Genomic DNA, 26,916 nt, shown 5'->3' with positions numbered 1-26,916 from the left:
CACCAGCAGCCTGCACAGTGGTAACAAGACATGATGGATCCATGTTCTCATTCTGTTTACCCCAAATTCTGACTCGACCATCTGAATGTCTCAACAGAAATCCAGACTCATCAGACCAGGCAACATTTTTCCAGTCTTCAACTGTCCAGTTTTGGTGAGCTCGTCCAAATTGTAGCCTCTTTTTCCTATTTGTAGTGGAGATAAGTGGTACCCGGTGGGTTCTCCTGCTGTTGTAGCCCATCCGCCTCAAGGTTGTGCGTGTTGTGGCTTCACAAATGCTTTGCTGCATACCTCGGTTGTAACGAGTGGTTATTTCAGTCAAAGTTGCTCCTCAACAAGGCATTTTCTCCCACAGGACTGCTGCATACTGGATGTTTTTCCCTTTTCACACCATTCTTTGTAAACCCTAGAAATGGTTGTGTGTTTAAATCCCAGTAACTGAGCAGATTGTGAAATACTCAGACCGGCCCGTCTGGCACCAACAACCATGCCACGCTCAAAATTGCTTCAATCACCTTTTTTCCCCATTCTGACATTCAGTTTGGAGTTCAGGAGATTTTCTTGACCAGGACCACACCCCTAAATGCATTGAAGCAACTGCCATGTGATTGGTTGATTAGATAATTGCATTAATGAGAAATTGATTGAACATATATATATGCTTGTGATCGTTTTATAAGTTTTGTTCAAGAATCAGTACAGAAATGCAAACATTTTTGTAAAATCTTCACAGGAATTTTATTAAAATGGACAGTTTATCTTTTAATAAAGGTGCGTTCATTGCAATCCTATGTGAAGACGCGTGGGGGCAGCGGGCTAGAGAGCAACATGATGCAATCTGTGATGGGTTTGGCAAGAACTTTTGCGGTTGGCAAATTAATGCACTAATATTTACATTACAGATACATTAAATAGCATAAATCATGTCGTTAATGGTTGTTGGATCACAGCAGCGATGAGACATGGCGCTGTGACGTCACCCGGCCCCTCCATCATCATCATCGTCAGTCTGCGAGGGTCATTGACGGAAACAGCATCACGAGCCACCACCGGATTGATCCGTTATGCCAAAAATGATCAGGCTCACATAACGCTGCGATTCTCAATGACAACGCGAGCCCATATGCACATCGCACGGTAGCTATTTATTCACGTATTTATTTATTTATATATTTTTTCTCGGGTATTTTTTTTCCTCCGTTGATTTGTCGGTAATGGCTGGGCTCGCGAGCTGCGGCTGTTAAGAGGCAGGTGCATCGTCGGACAGACAGACGCTCGCGGGGCGTGATGCGATGCGATGGGTTTGGCTCCAGCGCAGCGACCGCGCGCTCCGTCTGATCGACAAATACTGAACATTAAACGGTCGTGCGTCCCGAATCCGGCTGTCGCTGGCGCTACCGGACCGTGGAGCGAAGCGGCATCATGTGCACCTGATGGCATTGTCATGAACTCGTAGAAGCCGTTTCGCCCTTTTCGATTCGCGTCGCCGGTGTGTTATTTACTGTTTCTCTAGTGACGAGCTGCGACCAAACGCCGCCAGGATGATGGAGCTGGACGAGGTGGTGTACCAGGATGACTACGGGACCGTTTCCGTCATGTCAGAGCGGGTGACGGGCCTGGCCAGCAGCATTTACCGCGAGTTCGAGCGCCTCATCCAGAGCTACGACGAGGAGGTGGTGAAGGAGCTGATGCCGCTGGTGGTGAACGTCCTGGAGAACCTCGACTCGGTGTTAACGGAGAACCAGGAGCACGAGGTGGAGCTGGAGCTCATCAAGGAGGACAACGAGCAGCTCATCACGCAGTATGAACGGGAGAAAGCGCTGCGCAAACAGGCGGAGGAGGTCAACAGTACTAGCATTTCATCACACACACCTTCATTCTCTCCCTACACTGTCCTGTTCACACTACAAGGTTTTTATTATTTGATCATAACATTTAAAATAGCCCTGTGAGCACTGACACTGGGGCTTTAACCCTGTAAAGCCTGCTGGCATATGACTTAATAGTTAGAAAAATCAGATTTGTCGAAATGGAACCGCTTAGAGAACCTATATAAGATGAAAATTCTGAAAGCTTGTAAATCTCTTACGTTTTTATGACGGTATAACAGACATGAAATGTATATAAATATAAGTTGTAACCGTCTTTCCTGGTGTCACAGACAGGTCTTAAGCCTAGTACCTGACTAAAATGTAATTCTCAGCTGTTTCAACTGAAAGAAACTTTGTTTTGTCTTGATGCACACCGGTAATGTTTTTTCTAAGGCATGTTAAAACATAAAAAAATTACTTAAATGTCCTAATTAAACCATGGCCTAGTCCTGGTTTAGTCTAAACCCTGTCTGTGAAACGGGCCTAAATCTCCCCAAAATATGACTTTGTAAGATGATATTTAAATGCATGGTTTTATGCACAAGACTCTGCAGTTTTAATGGTTGGGTCCATAGCATAGTGCAATGCAACACAAAGATAACTGAGAGATGTATAAATAATTGTTCACCAGAAGCCTGTTGTATAATATTTAATACTTAAATTTTAACAAGATTTTTCTTAAAAAAAAAAAAAATACTAAAAGGCCTTTTACTTATTAAAAAGTGTAAACTGTCAGTTAGACGATAGAAGGCACATTTGTGAACAACAGGTGTTTTGATCATGTTGATAATTTGGAGGTCATAAAAGTTCATGCAGCAAATATGAAACTGTAGGCTTTATAGGGTTCAAGCCTCTATCTACACAAATTTCAAATGCTACCTTCTTGCTTTACTTGCACACAGAACCTCATGTTGTAAACAGCTATTGCGGTTTGACCTGGTCAGTTCATTGTCCTTGACCCTGGGATGGCCACTTGAGAAACTTAAGACAACAATGCACTATAGTCATATGCACTATACAGATCTTCCATCAACTCCTCTGCTTTGTCCTGTAAAGAAAATGGTATGTGTTGCTAAGCCTATACTTGCTGGAAACCAATCTCTAAATCTCCTCCGATAGATTATTTCATACATGTTTATACATAAGTAATAAGCAGACAAACACTGTCTCTTATCTTTTTTGGGTGTCAGCACAGGCACTGCTACAGGGAACAGATGCCCTTTATGACTCTTCACATGCTTCGTCACTACATGCTAACACATTTTCCAAACGTAACTATATTATCGACTGCACTCCCGGAACATTATTGGGATTCTTCTCCTGTTAAGCTTTATAGCAGAGTTTAGACTGTAGCATGTAATCAAAATGTGTGTTTCCTCTTTAAGCAGAAGTCTTTGTTGTAATTGTAGAGATTAAGTGTGTGAATATATAATGGAGAGTAAGTGTTGATAGATCTGTCATAACAATAGGAATGTACTTTAAGAGCTCACTGGATCAGAAGAGAGTAAAAGGTACAAAACAGAGAAAGTATGGGCTGTTTTTCAGTATTGTAGATGTTACAGAGAAGGGACATGTGCTTATGAAATGCAGCAACTGCAGTGATGCTTGTCCCCCATTACTTGATTACTTCCATTTTGTTATGGAGTTTCAGCGTGAAAGCCGGCCACACTATTTATTATATTCTAGATCTATATTCTAGATCTTTATTCTAAAGATATATATATATATATATTTATGATTATTATTATTATTTATTTGATTTTTAAATGTTTATTCCAAAGAATCTGCATTTTTAAGTAATGTTTTTCCCCCCATTTTTTAAATTTATTTCTAGACGATATTATACACGCTCCCATAATACTAAAAACTATATAATGTCTATTGTGCATTTTCCCATGTTGCAGTCTCTTGACCTAAAATAACTAATGCCAGTAAAGAGTTTTGCATAGCAGGCTTGTTTCTACTGCAGAAAGAAATAGGCTATGATTTAAAATAATACAATTAATTAAATCAAATAGTTAAGTGTTAGGGATTTTATTGCAGCAATGCAAAGACTTATTTGCTTGGGCTGCAGCGGACAAAAGCAGGAGGATGATGGGCAGGGAGGGTGATTATGGGTAATCAGTTTTCTCATCGAAGGAGGCTGGCTGACGCTGTAACCTGATTCTCATGTTTTGAGTCAGAAGCACAGAGCGAGTGAGATAGTGAGGGATGGAGGGAGGGACAGGGGAAGTAAACAGCATTCTCCAGTTTCACATCCTGTGGGATTATGGCAGTAGACTATAATGGCCACAGTAAGAACATTTATCTAAGTGTTTCTCGCTGTCTTCCTCTCATACAGACTCATCCATGTGCGAACACATATTCTGAATGTCAGGCAGCTTGATATAATACAATTATTGATCCTCAAGGGAGAAATCAGTGTCTAATAACTAATTGAACACCTTTACAATGACCTTGCATTTTAGAATTTCAGCTGTTATATAGCTTTAGAAAAAAGTGACGTCTAACAGTATAAAAGCTTAATGTATACAGATTATTGACGACATAAGACACAAGGCATAGGAATGTTTTTGCTTCATATTCTCATCTTTCTAAATTGCTCCTACTCCAGCTTGACCTATATAATTTTTTTTCATTAAAATCTCATATCCCTGCTTAATATGCAAGACAAACACAAACAAGATTGTAAGTTACTTCCTACAAAAAGTGTAAACTCTGTGATTCTTCATATTACTCATTATTTTGGTGGCATCCCAACCAGCCTGACACAGCAGTTTAATATCATCCAATGCCGCAGGTTTTGGGGCGAACCAGTTGCAGACAGAGAGATCTAGAAACACTCATTATTTTGTGTATTCCTTTCAGTGTAACTAGTGATGCAGAAAATACGCACTTCACCTTTAACGGCTGCTCATAACTAAACTGCAGTATTGAATGAGGGATATTGTTATGTCAAGGTATAACAACAACTCAGATTAGAAGTCTGGAATTAATTTATAAAAAGCATTACATAACATTTAGTGCCTCTATTATCCCATTTGTAGACATGCTTCTGATATGAGGTGTATATAGTACTCTAGAAATGACTTCTAGTCAAACCACTCATTAGAATGACATGATCGGTCTAGTGTTCACTGAAGATGGATTTTAAATGTATAGCGTTAGATAGAGTGTATTTGGTTCTTCCCTCTCTTTGCAGTGCTAGGATTACTGAATTCCAGGAGGCTGTTTGTGGCCGGGCCGCACTGCAGAAAGAGCCTATTGTGTTCCACTTAAATCCATGCAGCTCAAAGTCACCACACACTGCACTTGGAGTGTGTGTGTTATGTACCCAGCCAGCTGTGTGTGTGTAAATGTGACTGTATTGTATTCGAAGAACAGTCCCTTGTCATGAAGGCTTTTTGACCTTGTGCTGTTCTGCTTTATAATGTCGTTATGGATAATTTTGCAATGAAATCAGTTTATATACAGACACACACTCTGCAGTGATATATCTCAAAGACCACATACATCTGTCTATCTATCTGTCTGTTTTATCTATATCCATCTATCCATCCATCCATCAAATTCAGGCTGTAAAATAAAGGCTCTGAGCTTATTTGGATGTGTGTGTTTGTGTGTTAACAGAAGTTCATTGAATTTGAAGATGTCCTGGAGGCAGACAAGAAGGAGTTGCAGACCACGGTGGAGACTTTGGAGCTACAAATAAAACAGCTGGAGCTGAAGACCAAGAACTATGCCGACCAGAGTGAGTCTGTGCACTTGAACAAACTACATTTGTTCATGCACACAAATTGACACAAACAAAGATTTGAGTTTCTTGCACTATGCATTTGTGACGTTCCTCTCTTGTAGTCTCTCGTCTGGAAGATCGAGAATCAGAAATGAAGAAAGAGTATAATGCCCTTCATCAGCGCCATACGGAGGTCCGTAAACCCCCCCAGCACAGAATGATAACTCAAATTAACACAGGGTTCCCATGATAATAGTTAACCTGGGAATAAGGACGGAAGAAGTGTGTAGGAAATGTAGGAAAAGTTATAAAATAAAATATAATGAAAGTTAATGGAAATTTCAATATAATTTTTTTTTAACGTGTTTTACCTGCAAAAAATAGCTTTTTGTGATTGTGATCTTAATACATTTATTTATTTTTTTGGCATGAAAATCATTGAAAACATAACGAAAATTAATTAGTCTAAATTTGTGGGTACACTATTAGCAATAACTTGAAAGATACAAATACAAAGCTCCACTTTCTTTGAAAATGTCGGCATGTACACTGACATTGTTTCTTTTTCTTTCTTCAGATGATACAGACATACGTGGGACACATTGAACGCTCAACGATGCAACAGTCCGAGTCTACAGGCTGTGGACGGACGTGAGTAACTTGTATAATCAGCGTGATGTGGCCATCGCAAGCCTTCGTCTACATGAAGAGTTCGGAATGTGCATTTGGAATTCATTTGAGTTTTGCATGTTTCTTTTGTGCTATTAAATAAACATGTTTTGTTGGTGACCAGTTGGAATAATTTCTCTGATTAGTTCTAAAGAGAATTTAATATTTAGAATTTTGAACTGCAAACTCATTTTGGAGCATCAGCTGTGACTGTATATTGCAGTTTGGATGTATGTGTTGGATGATTTAGATTTAGATTATACAAAATGGCCCAGTATTAAGACAGTTGTCTTGGAGACAGTGTTGCTAGGCGCTGGCAGGGTGATGATGCTCAGTGACAATTTGTCACGTCTTGCTTAGTCTGAGCTAGAGTTGTGGCTAGCTTGTAGTCAAACTAAATTGTAAACACATCTACACACACTTATTTTTTCATTTAAACACAGTCAGTTGATTTCATCTGATTTAGCATTGCCATAGACAAACTTGCAGTTTTAAATTTTGGAACAGATTTGTGAAGTCAGAAGTGATTTATTTTGCCTAGGAAAACAAAGCTTCATTTAATGTACTAATTTACTAAATCATTAGATACAGATATTTTAGATGGGTTTAGGTTTTAAACTTTGACATAACCTGGCAGAATGATGGTCAGCTGCACTGATAATCCACTTACCGACAGAAAGTAAGAAATATTTGAGTTTTTTAGGGGTGGGCGATATACTGGTATACACGATTATCTGTTAGAAATTTGTCAACCAGTAGAGATTATTTGGACTATTGTGGTTACACGCTCATGTAATGTGCTACGTGGTCAGGAAAATGAATTGTTTGCGTGCTTTTTTAAGTTTTGCAGTAAAAAAAGTGATTTTAAGCCATTGAAACAAACAGCAGCGAAAGACAACTCAAACAGTCTTAGAGACTATTTCTGAGTGCTGTCAGTGAGGTGCGCACGTGAAGACGGTGTTCATAGAGCACGGGAGCATTGAACAAAGTTATTTTCGACTCTTTATAGTCCTTGAACGGTTAAATTCACACATGTATGTGTCAAAATGCCCATCTTTGCAAGTTACCTCTTGAACACAGGTTTTAAGTGAAATTTAGGTCTTAGGTGAGAGAAAACAGCTGAGAAAGAAAACGTGTGCGATACACTGGATCTGGGAAGCTCTTAAAGTGACAGCAGTCTAATATTCCTGATGTCTGTCATTCATGTTAATCAGACAACAAAAGAGAGAAACTCTCTCACTGTTCTTGACTAAATCACTTTTGTAAATGTATTAAGTCATAAGTCAGTTCCATGTATTTTTTACATGCTGTGTATACTGTACGTAATGTGACATTATGTCCTGTGTCAGTATAGTGTGACTGTGTTTGTGAGTCTGCGTGTCTTCACCTTCTTTTTGTTTGCTTGTTTCTTTGTGTGCGTGTGTCTCTGTGTGTGTCTCTGCAGTCAACGACACAAGTGGAGGAAAAGGTAAAAATGCTGTGCAATCTCTGACAGCTCCCAAACTCTGATAGCTCCCAAACCCCTGTGTCTCCCCGTGGGCATTATATCTCCCATTTGACTCCTTTAAAATAAAAAATTAACCTGCCGTCCACCCAAACACCCAGTTTAACAGTCCTGAAGTCAGAGACTAAGTAACCTGTACCTCGTTCTCCTGTGTGGTTTTGTCTGCACCCTGTCCGTTGCGTTTTTGGCTCATGTTGATGTGCCAGTGTTGGTTTAGTGTTTGAAATATTTAACCTTTCCTGTCACTCTTTCTTTTTCTGCAGTAAAACAGAGCGCCCCTCATCACTGAGTTTGCATCCTGGCGGAGATGGCATGGTACGTGGGGGTCCTGGGGGGGCTAGAATGGTTTCGTCAGATGTCTGGCATTCCAGCGATCTCAGCAGACCTGTCTACGCCCCTGGCTATCAGGTGTGACAGATATGACTCCGCCCTAAAGTGGCAGGGGAGGAGTCATGTTAATCATCATTCTCTCAGCCACGCCCCCTTATGGACTCAAAAGGTCCATGATTTTGGTTTGGTTGTCCATCCTCTGCCTTGTCCTGTGATGTCTTTGTCGTCTTGATTCTTCACTTTCTGTTTTCCAAATGACTCAAGAGTTATGTTTGGCAAAGTTTTTTTTTTTTTTCATCTGTGGAACTTATATGTTGCCGTAGAATTTTTATAAAGATAAATATCTTGAAACTGGAAGGACGTAGTGGTACTGCACAGATATTTGATTATTTGTAAATGTTTTACATATGCATATGTGTATTTGTATTACAATGTATTTTTGTCCAGTACAAGCCTTGCTATAAATGTATAAATGCTATTAAGCATAAATATCAGTCAAACTAGTCAAAGCAATACCAAATCAACTAGTTTATAAGGTTAAGTTTAGAAGTTTAGCAGAGTGTGTTAATTATTAAAATGTGTGTGTGATATGTGGTTCTCTCTGTGTTAAGGAGGATGGCTCAGATTCAGACCCACCCAGCAGCACAGGGAGCAATTCAAACACGCCCACCTCGTCTGTTCCCTCGGCAACAGTTACCCCTCTGAATGATGGGCTGGTATCGGTGGGAAGGTACAACATGTCTCGGGGGCCGAGCCACAAGAAAACAAAGCGTCATAGTAGAAACATGGAGGTGCAGGTCACTCTGGAAACCAGGAACGTCAGCATTGGTGAGAAAGGAAGAAATGAGACAAAGAATAAACACTAAATAAAAGAAGAAAGAAAACTAGTGATTGACTGATGATGGCAGATGCCAATGCTGATGTTCATCAATAAATCAATATATGTTAACATATTCCCGTTTTTAAAAATGTTTTTAAGAGTATCTTTTGGTTACCAAGGCTGCGTTTATTTCAACAAAGATACAGTAAATACAATTTCCTATTATTTGAAAATGATTTTTCGTACACTGAAAAGTATTTACAGTCACTTTTCCACAGTTTAATGCATCCTTATTGAAATATTTTAAATCATACTGACTCCAAACTTTTAAATGTCTTTAAATTTTATTTTACTCTAAACTTTTATATTTTAAAGGAAACTTAAAATTTGTAAATGGCATATCCACAACATTGTTTCAATAAAAATCATCATTTTAATATTTTTAGATAATATTTACCAAATAATTAATTCATTTTAAATAATTAAAATGAATCATATAATAATTAGTTTATATAGTAGTCGTATCATGATGACAGTAATTTGAGCGTGACAAGTGGTAAATATCTTCCTTGATTTTGTTCTGTAATCTTATAATAGAATAGCTGATGATAATAAATGAAAAATGTCATAGATCAGCCTCGCTGATAAACTGATCGCCCATTACCGGACACCCCTCCAGTCACTTGCATTATAAGCAAAGAAACAATTTGTACCGACATTTCATGTACATCACACATAATGCACTGATTAAATCCATACATGATTTGATAATGTCAGATGAAGGCATGAGGCGTTTGTGTGCATTCTACAGATTGCAGAAGTCCAAGTTTTCATTACAGGAAAATGACAGTCTTCCTTTCATTGTCATGTGTGTGTGTGTGTGTGTAGGTATGGGCAGTAGTGATGAATGGTCAGAGTTTCAGGAAATTATAGACTCAACGCCGGAGTTAGATATGTGCTTGGACCCTCGAATCTACGGAGGAGGAAACAGGTGGACAGATACACATCATTCACACAGTTAAAAACTGAATAAAAGTACAAAACACCTGATCAATACGAAAAGACCATCACAGTTAAAGTTCTCAATCATTAAAAAAGAAAGTTTAGAAAGTGGCTTAGTGTAATCTAAAGAATTCAGCAAAAAACATTGAAGCTTTGAAGTGAAATAAGGCACAGAAGTAATGCCGCAAGCTCTTGTTCCTTCTCAGTCCCTCTCAGGGCATAGTGAATGAGGCATTCGGCATCAACACAGACTCTCTGTACCATGAGATCAAAGACGCCAAGTCTGACATCATCGGTGATGTGGACGCAGGAGCTGAACTTCTCGGTAAGCTTCATCGTTTTACCTCCGCAGTTGATTGACAGTTTCTCATAAATGCAGGTTACCTTGGTTTATATGTACCCTGCATTTAAGATCAATGATTTTCTGTTTATATTTTTTTTATGCACCATTGCTAAGCGTATGGTGACTAGGGCCTTTCTTCCCTACTCTTTGAATTGCATGCCTTTTGTCAGGAAGCCCCACTGCTATATATACCCAAAGCATGTTCTCTTGGGATATCATGCTTGCTTCATGGCTGTATCTCCTGCCCCCTAAGCACATTTTGGTCTGATGAAGTTATCCTGAGTTGTTTCATTTGAGTAATTCCCATTATTTACGTTGGCAGTTTTCCGACTTGTCTTGTTTCATTATCAAGGTAGAGCTGTTGATTTGTTTATCTCAGTGTGAAGGTGGATCTTTCTTTTGATTGGCCGTCTCACTCACTGACCCTTGACCCCTCTCTGTGCTTCCTTCCTGTGTGTGCTTCTCTCGGCCACGCCCCTAGGGGAATTCTCAGGTGTGTATCTGACCACTGATTGGTTGCTACTTTTAGTTCTCATTCTTTTTTGCTCTTCATGACTTTTGCATGGATTTAACATCAACATGAAACAAAATTAGTCATATTACTTTAAACACAGCTTTAGACTATACGACAAAAGACTATATGAAATGTTTAAAAAATACACTACTGTTCAGACGTTTGGGGTCAGAAAGATTTGTAATGTTTTGAAAGAAATTCATACTTTTGTTCATCAAGGAGTTTTAATTGATTAAAAGTTACAGTGAAGACATGAACTTTCTATTCATCAAAAAATCTAACAAAAATCTAGCAAAAACATATTCAACATTGATAATAATAAGCAATGTCTCTTCACCAAATCAGGAATGATTTCTGAAGGATAATGTGACATTTATGACTGGAGCAATGATGCTGAAAATTCAGCTATGCATGACAGGAATAAATGACATTATGAAATACATTTAAATAGAAAACAGTTACTTTAAATGGCAATGATATTTCACAAGATGTATTACTGTGTTTTTGATCAAATACATGCAGTTTTTCTTTAGATAAAAACTTCAAAATCTTCCTGCCCACAAACCTCTGAATGTGTATGTGCATGTTTTGAATAAATAGCTGTTTTTTTAAAGGCAGTACCTCAAAAATATTCTTTATTAAAAAATACTTTTTAATGTAATCGTGATAGCTGATCATTTGTTTTACTGATTTTGCTTTATAAAGGAACTATAAGGTGTGTGTGTGTGTGTGTGCGTGTGTGTGATGATAAATATCTAACATGTACCTGTCCATTTGTTTTTCTCTCTTCTCTTAATCTTTTCTTTTAATCCCATCTCTCTTCATTTCCGTCATTATCTTCTTCTTTGAATCTTCTCTTTACTCCTCCTCGCCACTTTCCTTCTGTTTCCTCCTCGGCTCTCTGTTTCAGTCCGGGATGATTTCTTTGGTAAGGCTCATAGCCTCCTTTTCCCCCTCCCGTTATTCTCAGTAGGTCATTGTGATAGGTTCCTTTGGTGAGATGTTCTCCTGTGCTTCTGCTCTTCTAATCCTGTTAACTTCGGCTGCTCAGTGCTGTGCTTTCGAATGCATGGCTTTATGGCTCATATGAATCACATTATCAATTCAGTTTGGATGTTCAGACCGTGATTATACCCCTTTAGATGTCTTGTAAATAAAACCCTTAAAGGTCATGTTCAGTGTGACAATAAAAAGGAGATTTCACTAACTTGTGAAGTGATCAAATGTACTGTAATTCTTTGTGATTGTGGTGTAATTTCAAACAATCGTGATGTATTTTTGAATCAGCTGTCCCTTAGACCTGGAAAGAGTTCCTGGTGGTCTTTACTCCTGCTAACGCTGTATGTCCCACAGGTATGGGGAAAGAGGTGGAAAATCTGCTAACAGAGAACAAACAACTACTGGAGACCAAGTAAGACAGACAGATAGACAGAATGTGTGTTTATTTGCCTGTGTATGCATGCATCTTCATGCTCTAATGGGGTCATTTGATGTGTGTAGAAATGCCCTGAATATTGTGAAGAATGACCTGATTGCTAAAGTGGATGAGCTGTCGAGTGAACAGGAAGTGCTCCGGGAAGAGCTGGAAACAGTCAAACAGTCCAAGAGCAAAGTGGACCAGAGAGTGAAAGAACTGGAGGAGGAACTAAAGAGGTCTGTTCTCTCACAACATTGACATTTGTGGACTGATTTTTAAGATTGTTCTTTAAAAACAGTTTTAACCTTTAAATACCCTTTAAATTTAGAAATACCTTTTAAATTTAAAATTCCTCAGTCTATTGATTATGAACAATATAACAAGAAAGGAAATATAAAATAATATGTGTTTTCTGATGTATTATGTAAAATGTATAGGGTCGCTAGCAACCCGAGGTATGCAATAGTGAAAATATGTTTTTCCTGCACAACAATAATTAAATATCTGATGCCTCAATAAGTGCAGTTCACCTTTATTCCTCAAAGTGACACTGTTTGATGGGATATTTCATGCATAATTACTGCAGGCATGAAGCAAATAATATCATCTGCAAAAATTCTTCTACTACAGAGTAGTTACTGTACGCAATGAAATACGAGTGTCACTGTTATTTGATGCTGGATGTGGAGAACAGCGATCAAAATTGTGTTTTTTTGAAGATGTTGAAAATGAGAGTCTTGAGAATATGTTTGAGATCCACATATTATGAGCCAGATAATTGAATGTGCTGTGGAAAAGCACAGTAATGGTCTGCTTTTGAACCCTTCCGAGTTTAAAAAGGTAATGTTTTATTTTATTCTTTTTTTATTCAAATATGAGGAGAGTCCTGCCACCACTCCTCCCTAATATTTGATATTATTGATGCAGTTCTGCTGCACTTCATTACATGTCACTTTCTCTGTTGTTAGGATAACAAAACTGTGAAAAAGTTCAATGTCTGCCTCAGTGCTTTAACATCTTGTTTATCATTTATGTGATTTATGTATTTTGCAACTGAATGAGACAAGGCAAGAAACATTTAAATAGCCTTTGTTGTGAATGTGTGCATATTTCTAAATAAAAATATTATTTACAGCCTATTTAAACTACCACTAACATTATTTTAATCCAGGACTTGTTTTAGGGGCCTTTCACAAAAAAATGTGTTTTTGAATTTTGCAAAAAAACATAAGACGTGTGGCAGTGAAATGGGCAGGAAATCAAGGTTTCATGTTTTATTAAAGTTATATATTTCAGTTTCTATAATGCCTTGTCGTGTGTTGTGTCACTGGAAAATATGTGACGTTTGAGCACAATGGTCAAACGTGTCCATTTAGCACATGTTTCCACAGACAATAGACAAAGCAGCACAGTGGAATGCAAAAACGTGTTCTGTGTCCGAAAGTGGCTTTTTAAGACTCTGTGACTCCAATCTTATTAAAGTCTGAATGTCTCCCTTTGATTTAAGGCTGAGAGCTGAAGCTTTAGGAGCATCTCAGGACTCTAAAGATGACGGCGGAGAGGATGTAAGTCAAAACATTTTAGTCTCATTTCAAACACTCCTTATTCTGCTCCAGAACGTTGTGTGCTGCTACACTGCTGTCAATAGTTAATAACACCTTGTTTGAGCTCAGTTCAGTGACACCATGGTATATCCCAGAATGCACTGTGATGAACTCAGTGAAAAAATCATGCTCACTAGGTTTTGGAACAGAGCTCTGAAATCTCAAACACTCAAATAATGCTTGTTTTCTTACATTATTAATAACATTAAAACCATTTATGATCTTTGAAGTGAGAATTTAAATGCTTTGCATTAAATCAAGTCGTAAACAGTCAATGGTTGGATATGAGAAGTTTTACTCCCAGTCACTTCTATACAGGCTTGGCTTTTTTAAATTAAATTGGTATGCGCAGTAAACCTTTAACCTTCTGGCAATGCTTTAGTAACCTCGTGTTTGATGCTGTGAATGCTGAAGGCCTGATGCACTAGCACTAGTCCGCTTCACTGCTGCCGTGTTTTGTGCTGCTGCTCTGTTCTGTGTGGCTCTGTGGTGCAGTACTCATCTCCACTGCAGGACGATGTGGCCATGACGCAGAGACGGCGCTTCACCCGTGTGGAGATGGCCCGTGTGCTGATGGAGCGCAACCAGTACAAGGAGAGACTGATGGAGCTCCAGGAGGCTGTGCGCTGGACAGAGATGATCAGGTCAGGGAGAAACACACAGACATACAGTCTCACATCCAGATCAACTCTCAGTCAGACACTTCATCTCATCTGGCATCAAAGCATGCAAACAAAATCGCTGACATTTGCACATCTAAATGACTTGATCAATACAATTCTCATAAAAACCTGGTCGATAGGGAGTGAAAATGCATTAGTAATGTAATGTAATGTAACATAAAATGTTACAAAACACCCTAATGTATGTAATTGATTACATACACAGCACAAATATTTTTAACAGTGATAATTATGAGAAATGTTTCCCGAATGCCAAATCAGCATGTTATCAGAATGATTTCTGGATGATCGTGTGACACTGAAGACTGGAGTAATGATGCAGAAAATACAGCTTTGAATCACAGAAACAAAGATTACCGTTTTAATGTGTTTCTGGTCAAATAAATGCAGCTTTGGTGAGCATTAGATACTTATTTCAAAAATATTAAATTGTCTTACCGACCCCAAACTTTGATTTGATTTGTAGTGTAAAAAAATAAAATAGATAATAATAAGTAAGTAAAAAAATAATAATTGCTTGAGATGCATCATCCAGGGACTTCTTGGAATATCCTTTTACTGTCCTTTTACATTTACATTTTTTTATTATTATTCCAAAAAAACATTCTAAATTAAATTTGATTTATATAAATAAAATTTAATTTAGAATATTTTTTGGAACTAAAAAGTATGACTTACCATATCATTTATGGCTTACTTAAAATTAATTTAGTACTCATCAGGAAAATACATGTGCTTTTAAAGTAAATTATTGTTAAAAAGATGTCTGTGTGATGTACATATATTTTACAGTGCAGACTTTCTGTTTTCTCTTTTGACTTCCACAGGGCATCTCGAGAGAGTCCTCCTCTACAAGAGAAGAAGAAGTCCATAATCTGGCAGTTGTAAGTATTACAGCGGTTTTAGACATTTTGCCTGTGTTTAACTCTTAAATCAGTTTGCAAGGAAAATCAGGGGCTTGATTTCACACAGCTGAAATATCTTAATGATGTTAAAAATGTTTAGCATTAATTTTTGTCATTTGCATTTTATCTGTTTTCCTGTTCCTTTAGCTACTCACTTTGCTCTGTGTCTCTCTCCAGCTTTGCACGTCTTTTTAGCTCATCTGCGAGCCCTCCTCCAGTGAAACGGCCGAACACCAGTGTCAACATTCACTACAAGTCTCCTTCTCCTGCTGGCTACAACCAGAGACGCTCCCAAACCATGTGCCAGATCTCCACCTCCAGCCGCGTACTGGAGTTCATGCCTGAAGAGTGAGAGGAAGCATGCATACCTGACTGTGTCTTTGTCCCATCTGTCCTCACATCCTCATCCACACACTGTCCTCCCTCTTCCTCTGTCCCCCAAGTCTGCTCTCTCTTTCTTCTGCTCAGGCAAGCTGACTCCTGCTAAATGCTGTGTGCTGATGCTGTGTTTGACTGTTAGCTGTTGCACACTCACACACACGTTTACGCACAGCAGGAGCTGTCCAAGGAAATATCACAGACTTTAAATAAAATTAAAAAAAGCTTTAAATAAAACCAATAATAAAAACTATTTCTAATGATTAATGCTAACATTATCCCTAAAACAAAACTTTTTGAATTTATGGCATTTATTTAATATTACTTATTTTAGGTTGTGGGGTTTAGTTTCAGGGAACATGCATAATGATTTTTATAACTGCATTTTTATTTAGCTTTTATTTTTATATTTTCAGTTTTAATTTAAATTTTAGTTACATTTTAGTTTGTGGTTTTTGTTTATTATATTTCTTTTTAGGTTCATTTTTATTTTAGTTTTAGTTTCTGTAATTTTAGTACTTCCATATTATTTTAGTTATTTTCTTTTTTCATTCAGTTTTTTTGCGTTAGGTTAAGTATTTCATCTAATAAAATTAAAAATTTTATTTCATCTTTTTCAATTGATGAAAATGATTTTTAATAGTTTCAGTAAAGAATAGCCAAACTGCTGCCAAATGAATAAATGTAAATGCTTTATTAATTCATTATGTCTTAAAACATCAGTTCACATCAACATATACATATCAAATGGTTTTTTTTTTTTAATCTGTTTGCCTCGCCCTCTATATGCATTAAATATCATCTGCCTAATGCATAAATGTAAATGAAATATAACATTTTGACATCACGCAGTGTGTCTGGCATTTGTTTTTGGCCTCTGGCTGGCTGGTTCTCTCGCTCTTTCGCTGACTGCTCCCTCTCTCTTTCTCTTCACCTGTAGACTGCCCAGTAACGGTGTTGCGTCTCTCCTCAGCGATTCTGCGCTCTGTACTCGCAGAGAGCAGCGGCGAGAGCAGTACCGGCAGGTGCGAGAGCACATGCGCCGGAAAGACGGCCCCATGCAGACCTGTGGCTGGAGTGTCCCGTCCCGACTGAAACAGGTATCTGCTCCTGTCTTCACCCTTGACACCGATCTCTCTAAGCAGATTATCTCCACATAGGAAGAAAAAATAAATAAAGATGGATCCAAAGGCCCAAAGGGGCGTGTCTTAGTTTAGCTCCTCCCAAGATAAGCAAAGTTATCTGAGTTTATGAATTGCTTGTTGAAGATGTGCAAGAAAAGTTTAGTGAAAAAAAATTAAAAAAATAATAAAATGAATTAGCTACACTACAAGATAGTGACAAAAAATGGCAAAGTATGTAACAGTGTCAGATGTTTATAAGATAAATATACAGGTAAAGTCTGCAGTTAGAGCTTCCATCTACCATAAAAACTGTATATTATGGTGAAATCATTAAAGTGAGGTTAATTGGAACTTATAAATCTAGAAAAAGTAAAAACAATCGTGATGAAGAACTTAATTTCACGTAATATTTCACAAGAAAAATGCAAGGTTTAAAAGGAGTCAATGATAGTGTTATTAATTAAAACTAAACTTTTTTGTTGTTAATTTAAATAAAGCTGAATTAAAAAAATGTATATGTGTATATATATATATATATATATGTTTTTTTATAAGAATTTTTTTTTAATAAAAGACAAAAATTTACTAAAATGGAATAAGTTTAAATAAGCTGAAGCATTAAACTGACTTCAATGAAAAGATGAAATTAAGTAATTATAGGTACATTTAAATATAAAATTGTTAATTAAAAAAAAAAAAAAAAAATTGTAACAAATTAAAATGAATAACAATTAATATCCCAACACTGTATATGAGTGATAGTCTTTGCTTATTTTTTCTGTAAAGCTGAAGAGTGTAAAATACAATGATTTAGTGCTTTGTCCCGTTTAGTGCTAATTGGCTTAACCTGTTCAGTGGCACGGCGTCCATCTGAATCCTGCGGGTTAGTTAGTGTGGCACTGTTAGTTGTTTTATGGGACTAGTTGACTGTTTTCTGGAGCGGCAGCAGTGTTAGGGTTGCTGTGGTGACAGTGTCGCCGTGGCTCTAACTGTGATCTCCCACAGAACGGCTCGCAGGCGGACAGTGCTCAAGATGCCACAGCGAAGAGGATGCAGGCAAGTCTGAGCGCCAGAGGACCAGCATGCACCTCTCCACCCTGTCCCTTTAACTCCCGGCCATAACCTGACTCAGCCTCAGTCAGCAAACCACAGCGTAGACGCAGCAGAAAACTGACAGAGCTGAAAATAATGCCTCTGCTAGGTTTAATAAATCTTTAGGAGTGAAAGCTCTGGTGTTTTATAGCTGTCGCCATGCTTTCCCGTCGTCTCACTAACACTATTTACTTGCATTTTAGACATTTGGCCAATTTTACAGTCGATTACAGCTAACGTTTATATATTTCCTATGCCAGTCCTCCTATGCTTTGTTGAAAGATGTAGTACCATGTATCAAAGTGTAATTCATATAGAGTGGTGCGTGAATATGGTAATCAATCAGCACTTGATATGCAATAGTATATTGGAGTAGGAAGGACCTTTGGAGTACCATTCAATGGTAAATAAGACAACACTTTTTATAATATTACTGTAATTGTATAGAAAGTCTACTGTTCTGCTAAATTTCAGCTCAATTTTAACTTAAAAAAACAATTAGCATTTAAAAAGGCCATATATGTCTTATTTTCTGATTTCTTGTAATAGGAAGCAGGAAATATATATTTCATACATATATTTATACATATATTTCTTTCCATTCAACATTTTTCATATTGGTTAGGCAAGTAATGCAGTGGCTGTAGTTACTATTACAAGATAAGATAATTACAAGTAAGATAACTATTACAGTTTAATTTTAAAACTTAGTTTGGTCCCTTTAATATATACATTTATTTCGTTTTTAAAAATTGTGCTTGCCAAATATATGATATTCTTGAAATAAAAGGCCACTTAGATGAACTAAAAGAGAATACACTTTTGTGACAGTTTCTGGACACGCTTAAGTAATCTTATAAGACAATATTAAAAAGTTTTACTTTAAATTATTACAGCTTCATGATTATAAATGTGGAATTGCAAATGTACTTAAATGACACAGGTCTCCATAGAATTTATATTTAAGCATATTTACCATATAGTTTATGGTTTATCATGCCTACTTGTCAGTACTTTTGCCAGTAGTTTAATCGTATTTCAAAAGCTAAAACAATATGAATTAAAAGTATGTGAAAGTCTTTTTCTTTTTCACAAGGGTTGCCTTTTTAAAGATAAAAAAGATAAAAGGTTATTCAAATCTAGTATGTAGGCAGAGTTTAGTTGAACTCTGATCTAATCGTTTCAAAACAAATTCCAGATGTCTAAAATGTAATGAAAGCTCATTTTAATATAATCACAATTTCATATTTATACAGAATGAAAGTAAAAAAAAATCATTCAGATGATAAGAAATACTTGAACATGATATGCTGGCCCGTATCGATCTGTCCCCTATCTTAGAAACACTTGAATCATGATTTGCTGCTCTCTCTGTCTCTCAGTGGCATTAGTGGACTATACAGCAGATTGACTGGCATTTCTCATGCGTCTGCCTTTAACAGTTTTTGATCTGTTGTGCTGGGTTTCCTCTTTCTCTGTCTGCCCTGGATGAAAGCAGTCTTATCCAGGGCATGGTGGGAGCTCTGAGGATGACTTGTAGTGAGTGTGTGGCAGTGATCTTATTGACAAAGGCCTTGTGAACATCTCTGTCTTCCTGTGTCCTCGCAGGCCAATGAGAAGGAGGATAGTCGCATGAAAAATGTCCCTGTGCCCGTGTACTGCCGCCCTCTGGTGGAGAAAGACCCCAACAGGAAGGTACAGGAGACACACAGGCGTCAGGCTGGTTGTTTTGAGGATTTGAAGTTGTGAACTCAGTCTCTTGTTCTTCAGCTGTGGTGTGCTGCTGGTGTGGATCTCACTGGCTGGAAGAGCCCCAGTCAGGAGCCTGCAGCTGTGAAGACGTCCACTGGCTCAGATCCTTTGACTGCTGAAGATGAAGCTGCCGACAGCAAGAGTGAGCAGAGCTCACCAGAGAAGAAGAAGGTAAACGGATTAAAAAAAAAAACAAGAATAGAATGCATTAAATTATATTGGGAAAAATAAGAAAAAAAAACAACACTTTTGTGAGAGATGTTGGGAAAAATGGGGATCAATATTTTTTTTAAGAAATTACCAATTTTATTTAAGGATGCTTTAAGTTGATCAAAGGCTACAGTTTTCTGAATGTTTTATAATGTCACAAAAATATTATTTAGAAAACGCAGTTACTTTGAACTCAAAGCATCCTCAAGAAAGTAACATCCTCTACAAAAAAAAAGCTACATTTTTTACATTGATATTAAGAAATGGCTATTGTGTATTAAATCACCAAATTAGAATGATTTCTAAAGGATCATGTTACCGAAGACTGGAGTAATGATTGATGAAAATTCTGCCTTGCATATATAAAATAAATTTTTTATTGCAATAATATTTCACAATTTTTACTATTTTTGTTTATAAAATAAATGCAGTTTAGGTGAGCATAAGAGACTTCTTTCAGAAAAAAATAAAAAATGTACCGACTCCAAACCTTTGAACAGCAGTGTTAATACACAGACACACCGGGGGGAAAGTCTGAGATATTCAGAAAGCCATTCAGAGTCCGTGTCAAACATTTAATTCCAATCAAATTTAAACCTGGAAAAAGCAGAAAATTATTTTGCAGCGAAATTTATAGTAAAGAATGTAAAGAAATTCTGTAATGTAAAATAAATAGAGTTATTTACATTTCTACACATTTGATAGGTATCTAATCAAATAAGCAAATTTAGAACTGATTAAAACAAAGGGCAGACCAACCAAATATTACGAATTAGATTTTTTTTTTTTCAGCCTTTTTACTTTTTTATTATTCACTAGTCACTAGTGGTCATATACTTTTGCACCCCACTGAACATCTTTTACATTTTACTGCTTCCCTTTCTTTCTTTAAGTAAATAAATGTTGGAAGTAAACATGATAATTATAATTTGAATGAACCTGCATCTGAACATTGGTCATTCTTCCTCTTTTAGCCTAAAGAGCTGCACGAGACCGACTCCATGAGCAGCCGCGTGTGGATACTGACCAGCACTCATTCAGCCAGTAAAGTGGTGATTATCGACGCAAACCAGCCCTGCTCACTGGTCGACCAGTTTAATGTGTGTAATGCCCATGTGCTGTGCATCTCCAGTGTACCAGGTCTGTGTAGTGCTATACTCAAACAGCCACTCTTGACCCTGTAGAAGATGTGTTAACCCTCACTTGTATTATTCTTGTTGTGTGTGTAGCGGCCAGTGAGAGTGATTACCCAGCAGGTGAGATCCTTCCGGAGCAGCAGGCTGGAGACGGGGCTCCAGAGGAGAAGGGTGGAGTGGAGGGCATGCTGGCAGGGATCACCATCGTGGGCTGTGCCACGAACTGCAGCGCGGTGCGCAGCAACTGCTCCTCTCGCACCGACACACCCGTGCAGGACCGAAGCCAAGGTCAGCAAACTGATGGAGAACGTATGTTCGGCATCTTTGAGACTACATAGTGGACATCATATGTCTTGTGTCTAGCTCCTACAGCTCCGGTGTGTAAAAGCCTAGCAGTGTCACAGTCTGCGGAGGAAGCCACAGAAGCCATTGAGGTGTCTGAGGAGCCAGGGCCTACTGAGAACGAGGAGAGCACACTCAGACCTTTCACCGAGCATGTCTTTACTGACAACACACACAGGTATAGCCTAGTGAACCACAACACATGCTTTTTGCTGTTTTCTAAACCAATCCTCTTTTTCTCACTGCAAAAGGACGGGATGCTGTTTTCTGAATCCTTTAGGGGATGGTTTAGGCGAGTGTGTTGAATTTCAATGGTCTGCTCTGTGTGTTGTGCCATCAGTGAGGCAGGTGTGCCGAAGGAGCAAGTGACATCAGCCGCCACAGACTCTGAAGAGGCAGGAGACGACGGGGCAGGAACAAGTGCTGCCCCGACCATGTGGCTGGGGGCCCAGAACGGCTGGTCGGGAGCATATTTTCACATTCTAAATTCTAAATTCTATCTCAAACGGGGTGGGCGATAAACCAGTCGACACGATTAACTGATAGAAATTTGTACACTGGTAGGGATTTTGGACTATCATCTCTTTCTATCTATTGCTGTGCTACATGGTCACGAAAGCATTATTTGCAAGTGATTTTAAGCTGCAAGAAACGAAATCAGCAGTGAAAGAGAACTCAACTCGGAACTGGTCAGAGGTGGTCAGAGAGGTGCTCTTTATAGTCCTTGAACGGTTAAATACACACACTTATATGTGTCAAAATGTCCGTCTTTACAAGAATCCTCTTAAACACCGTAATGTAGGTCTTAAGTGAGAGCAAACAGCTGAGAACAAAAGCATGTGTGTAACAGTGCATTGGATCTGGGAAGCTCTTAAAATGACAGTAGTCTAATATTCCTGATGTCTGTCATTCATATTAATCAGACAACAAAAGAGAGAAAAACCTCTCACTGCTCTTTACTAAATCACTTTTGTAACTTTTATAAGAAGAAATATATATTTAATTTACACTGTGAAGAATATGCAGTGTTTTATATATTTGATACATTATACAATGTATGCAGAACTCCTTATTTATTTGTTCCACTGTACTTTTTTGTCCTATCGCTTGTAATTAGTTTCTTCTTATTCTTATTTAATCGTTGACTGTTTACTTGTCTTCAGTGAGCTTGAGAATTGTCTTTTATTTTATTCTAATATTAGTTTAATTCTTTTGTGATATTGACACTGGTGTCAAGAATTCTGACATTTTTATGGTATTAAAAATGAAGATATCATAAAGGGCCTATTCAAAGCTAAAAAAAATAACTATATTATAATACAAACCATAACTGTGAAATAAAATGACTCTAGTCGTGATCTTTTGGTCATATCGCCCACCCCGAATCTCAAATATTATATGCATCATGGGAAATACTCTCTAAGGTCTCTGTAAACTCTCTCCTCAGGCTTTATGTCCACTCTGCAGTGTCCAACTGGAAGAAATGCCTCCATTCAATCAAACTCAAAGATTCTGTACTGAGTTTGGTGTAAGTAGAGTCTTAAGGAAGTATGTACACTACCGTTGCGGTCGGTTTTTAATGTTTTTGAAAGAAGTCTCTTACTAGTTAAAGCCTTTACTGTCACTAATGCCTGCTTGCCCAATAAAAGCTTAAAAATATATTTCAGGAAAAAACTTTTACTGAGTGCCAACTTTAGAATGGTATTGTATATACTGTAATAAAGGACTGAAAACTCCAGTTTTATGCAAAATACCAATAATTTTCTACTTTGTCTCTTTGTGGTTCAGACACGTGAAGGGGAGAGTTTTGGTTGCATTAGCTGATGGAACTCTTGCCATCTTCCACAGAGCTGAAGGTTTGCTTCATCTAACTAATGTTAAACCTATGAGAAATAGGAAAAGAGTTATCGGTCAAAACTGTTTGGGTATAAATATTTTTCATGCATGCATTTTATAATAACAAATGTGAAATGTAAACACAGATGGGCAATGGGATCTTTCGAACTATCACCTAATGGATCTGGGAAGACCCCACCACTCCATCCGATGCATGGCTGTGGTTCATGACAAAGTCTGGTGTGGTAACAAGAACAAGATCCACGTGATCCAGCCCAAGAGCATGCAGATTGAGGCGAGTCAATCGCAGATAGTGAATGTGATGGCCTCATTACAGTCTGTGTCTTGGGACTCTATGTTGTGTTTCTCTCTCCTTCATACAGAAATCATTTGACGCTCACCCACGCAAGGAGAGCCAGGTGAGGCAGCTGGCATGGATTGGTGATGGTGTGTGGGTTTCAATCCGGTTGGATTCTACGCTGCGCTTGTACCATGCTCTCACACATCAGCATCTGCAAGATGTGGACATCGAGCCTTACGTCAGCAAGATGCTGGGTAGCACTTCTCACTTTGTTGCGCTTACTTTAACACTTCTGATGTTATTTATTTAGCAATTTAACAGAAAATGTACACAAAAAACTCTTAAGTGTACATAAAATATGATTCAAAATCATCATGTTCATTGTTCTATTTATTGATGGAATAATTTTGCCTAATATTTATCAAATATCAGTTGCAATATAAATGTTTTACGTACTATGTTGTCTGTGGTCGACAGGTACAGGAAAGTTGGGCTTCTCTTTTGTCAGGATAACTGCGCTGCTGATTGGAGGAAACCGATTGTGGGTGGGGACTGGAAATGGTGTCATCATCTCCATCCCTCTGACTGAGAGTGAGTATAATGGGTGTTTGTATGTACACATGCTTTAATGTTAACAAGGTCCTTGATCATCTGATCCACTTCTCTTTCCCCTCACTGATCAGCTAAAACATTTCTCTGGCTTTGGTTTATGCTTGTAACTGACACTTTTGGTAGTTAGCCATCTTGCTCTTACTCTTGCTGAATCTGAAGCTGGCTGATCAGGGAAGTCTTGCCGGTTAAGCTAGTTAAGAGGCTTTAATCACAGCATCATTGAGTTTATTGCCACCACTTTGGGATTAACCTGCAAACTTTAATGTCATCATCCCAGATCATTAACCGCTAGGTCAACTTCCTCAGTCCATTAACTACCCAGCAAACCCTCTTGTTGTCTCTTTCCTAGCTTTTGTCCTGTTCCTTTTTCTCTATTATTCCACTTCGCTCTTTCACTTTGTCTCATGGGTGTTGCTCTCTTGTCCTGCCTTGTTCCCCTTCCCACCTCCTTCTTCCTGTAGCCGTAGTGCTTCATCGAGGGCAGCTCCTCGGACTGAGGGGTAAGTGTGGAGCGTTACATCTGTCATTATTATCATGTCCCATCACACTTATGGCTTCTCCATGTTCTTCTTTCATTTACGTTTCATTGATTAATAAACGTGTTTTTTCACGTTTTTTGCATGTTTTGGTCTTGAATTATCTGTCCTCATTATTTTGTTTAGTTCTTTTCAGTGTTATTTATTCATATAAATATAGACTAGAATCAGCTTTTATTTGCGCAAACAGATAAGGAATTTGTTGTGGTTTCTCAGCAGCTCTTGGTAAATACATGCATACCTATATATATATATATATATATATATATATATATATATATATATATATATATATATGGTAACATAGAATTTAAATAAGGAAAACTAAGGGAAAATGTTGAAAATAAAAAATAAATAATGTGGTGTACCTCTGGAACAGAAGACTATAAATCCACATATACAAATATATATCAGGAAAACTGAAAATCAGTAATATAATGAAATATTTGTTTCAACAAACTAAAGAAGTTAACACTTCAGTCTCCCTTCATGCACTCATTTGTCAGTGGTTTTAGCATGTTTTAATTATGAATGAATCATCCCTCTGTGCATTGCTTTCACCATGTTAATTATGTAGAATCTTTTTCATATTTTTTGTGTCTTGAGTATCTTGTGGATATTTCTGCATGCTTTGATCTGTTTATTACAGTTTTAATCTGCAGCAGATTAGTTTTCTTAAGCACTGGCAGTCCCTGTGAGTTTCTGCTATTGGTTGTTACGCTTTCTGATTGGCGGCTTGTGTTCCCTTGCAGCCAATAAGGTGTCGCCCACGTCGTCGGGGGGCGTGATCCATGTATACGCAGATGACAGTAACTCTGAGAAGAGTAGCTTCATACCATACTGCTCTATGGCACAGGCTCAACTCTGCTTCCATGGACACAGGGATGCCGTCAAATTCTTTGTGACAGTGCCAGGTTAGTGTCCATTTGAAATATTAGAGAACTATGTATTCAGTTAATGTTTTCTTACATTCGTCTCATCTGTGGTCTTCAGGCGATGTGTTGTCCACCCTTAATGGCAGCGTGTTGGACAGTCCGTCAGAGTCTCAGGGGTCCTCAGCCCCGACGGACACAGAAGCACAGAGCCTTCAGAACGTGCTGGTGCTGAGTGGAGGAGAGGGTTACATCGACTTCCGTATCGGTGTGAAACTATTAACACACTGTATGAGCGTATTTGTTCGGTCATAGATAGCCAATAATAGCATTTCCTTATTCTCTTCCTCAGGTGACGGTGAAGATGAGGAGACAGAGGAAGCAGATGGTGAAGCTCCTCAGATGAAGCCGGCGTCATCTAAAGCAGAGAGGAGTCATATCATCGTGTGGCAGGTGTCTTATGGTCCGGAGTGACATGAACAGACCCCTCCTGCCTGCCCCCCTTTCAGTCCGCCCCCAAAGATGAAGTATGAATCCTTTCTGTAACTATGCCCTGAATACTGTACCTAAGCTATGTAACTACCACGGCCTTGTAACTACCTACCTATGTTAGCCTGTATTTTCCTACCCTCGATTATAACTACCTGTACGATCCTTCGATCCACCTTGTAACGTTCCCTTCCCAACAAAAAACACACACAGTTCAAGAACTCCCTGCATCTTATGACTGAATTGCAATTTCAGATGAAAAGTAAACCGCTTAAACAAGTACCCAGTTTTTGCCAAATACCCTGACGTTTATATTTACAGTCCGTCAGCACACAGCTCACTGAACGACAGGATTCTGCCATGAACTCAAGAGATGAGAGGAATCATTTTTCTAGATGTGTAATGGAATACAAGAGGGAAAATGCAAACGAGACCTCAATATGTAAATACTGGAACGCAGCATGGCCTGCAGAGAGAGACATAAGAGTGATAATAGTGAATATCTGTGGATTTATCAGGATATAGCACAACCCAAACCTGTCCTAATGCTATTTACCAAAACAGCTCAAAATCCCTTCAACCGTTAGCAGCTATCCATTTTCCATTCTCAGTGAGATGTGTGCTGACTAGCTCTGCTAACTTCCCTTTTGGGATTAAGAATGAGGTTAACAGCCAAACCGAAGCCTTCAATTGGATGAGGTTTGGAAGAGAGGGACGTCCCAGTCGCATTGTATGTAAATCATCACTCTGTGTTCTCTGTGTGGTTAAGTATTAAGAAATAAACATGTTTATGTGCTGAATACTTCTGCCTTCAGTGCCATCATTTGTTGAAATGCTG

At 38.2% G+C, this 26,916-nt stretch overlaps 1 protein-coding gene across 15 annotated transcripts; it reads left to right on the top strand.

Annotated features, from left to right (window-relative positions):
• The first annotated feature begins 840 nt into the window (after positions 1 to 840).
• mapk8ip3 (mitogen-activated protein kinase 8 interacting protein 3) lies at positions 841 to 26,880 on the top strand. 15 transcript variants are annotated; one of them, XM_052552817.1, is made up of 34 exons: positions 843 to 1,841; positions 5,502 to 5,622; positions 5,730 to 5,800; positions 6,185 to 6,258; positions 7,721 to 7,744; positions 8,044 to 8,095; positions 8,722 to 8,938; positions 9,819 to 9,921; positions 10,139 to 10,257; positions 10,757 to 10,768; positions 11,700 to 11,717; positions 12,143 to 12,200; positions 12,290 to 12,442; positions 13,714 to 13,771; positions 14,306 to 14,454; positions 15,321 to 15,377; positions 15,576 to 15,746; positions 16,750 to 16,876; positions 17,906 to 17,956; positions 19,601 to 19,687; positions 19,763 to 19,915; positions 20,929 to 21,094; positions 21,184 to 21,378; positions 21,454 to 21,610; positions 21,773 to 21,892; positions 22,880 to 22,960; positions 23,221 to 23,288; positions 23,415 to 23,563; positions 23,652 to 23,823; positions 24,047 to 24,160; positions 24,643 to 24,681; positions 25,470 to 25,631; positions 25,711 to 25,857; positions 25,942 to 26,880. In XM_052552817.1, exons 1-34 carry the CDS (start codon positions 1,542 to 1,544, stop codon positions 26,061 to 26,063), a joined length of 3,867 nt encoding a protein of 1,288 aa, XP_052408777.1. In that variant the 5' UTR covers positions 843 to 1,541; the 3' UTR covers positions 26,064 to 26,880. The 15 variants fall into 15 exon arrangements, with proteins under 15 accessions (XP_052408779.1, XP_052408780.1, XP_052408770.1 ...); XM_052552815.1 differs by having other exon boundaries at positions 16,717 to 16,876; XM_052552806.1 differs by having other exon boundaries at positions 8,044 to 8,188; positions 14,324 to 14,454; positions 16,717 to 16,876.
• Positions 26,881 to 26,916: the final 36 nt, after the last annotated feature.

Source organism: Carassius gibelio, chromosome B3 (genome assembly GCF_023724105.1).
Source record: "Carassius gibelio isolate Cgi1373 ecotype wild population from Czech Republic chromosome B3, carGib1.2-hapl.c, whole genome shotgun sequence".
NCBI lineage: Eukaryota > Metazoa > Chordata > Actinopteri > Cypriniformes > Cyprinidae > Carassius > Carassius gibelio.
The sequence above is the reverse complement of the archived record's forward strand: the minus strand, read 5'-3'. Positions and strand labels throughout refer to the sequence as shown.

Bases quoted from the DNA above. Each gene is read 5' to 3' on its own strand.
- mapk8ip3 (XM_052552805.1), top strand. From the start codon at position 1,542: ATGATGGAGCTGGACGAGGTGGTGTACCAGGATGACTACGGGACCGTT. The intron at 1,842-5,501 runs GTCAACAGTACT...GTGTGTTAACAG, and splicing joins TGCGCAAACAGGCGGAGGAG to AAGTTCATTGAATTTGAAGA. The intron at 23,824-24,046 runs GTAGCACTTCTC...TGTGGTCGACAG, and splicing joins TTACGTCAGCAAGATGCTGG to GTACAGGAAAGTTGGGCTTC.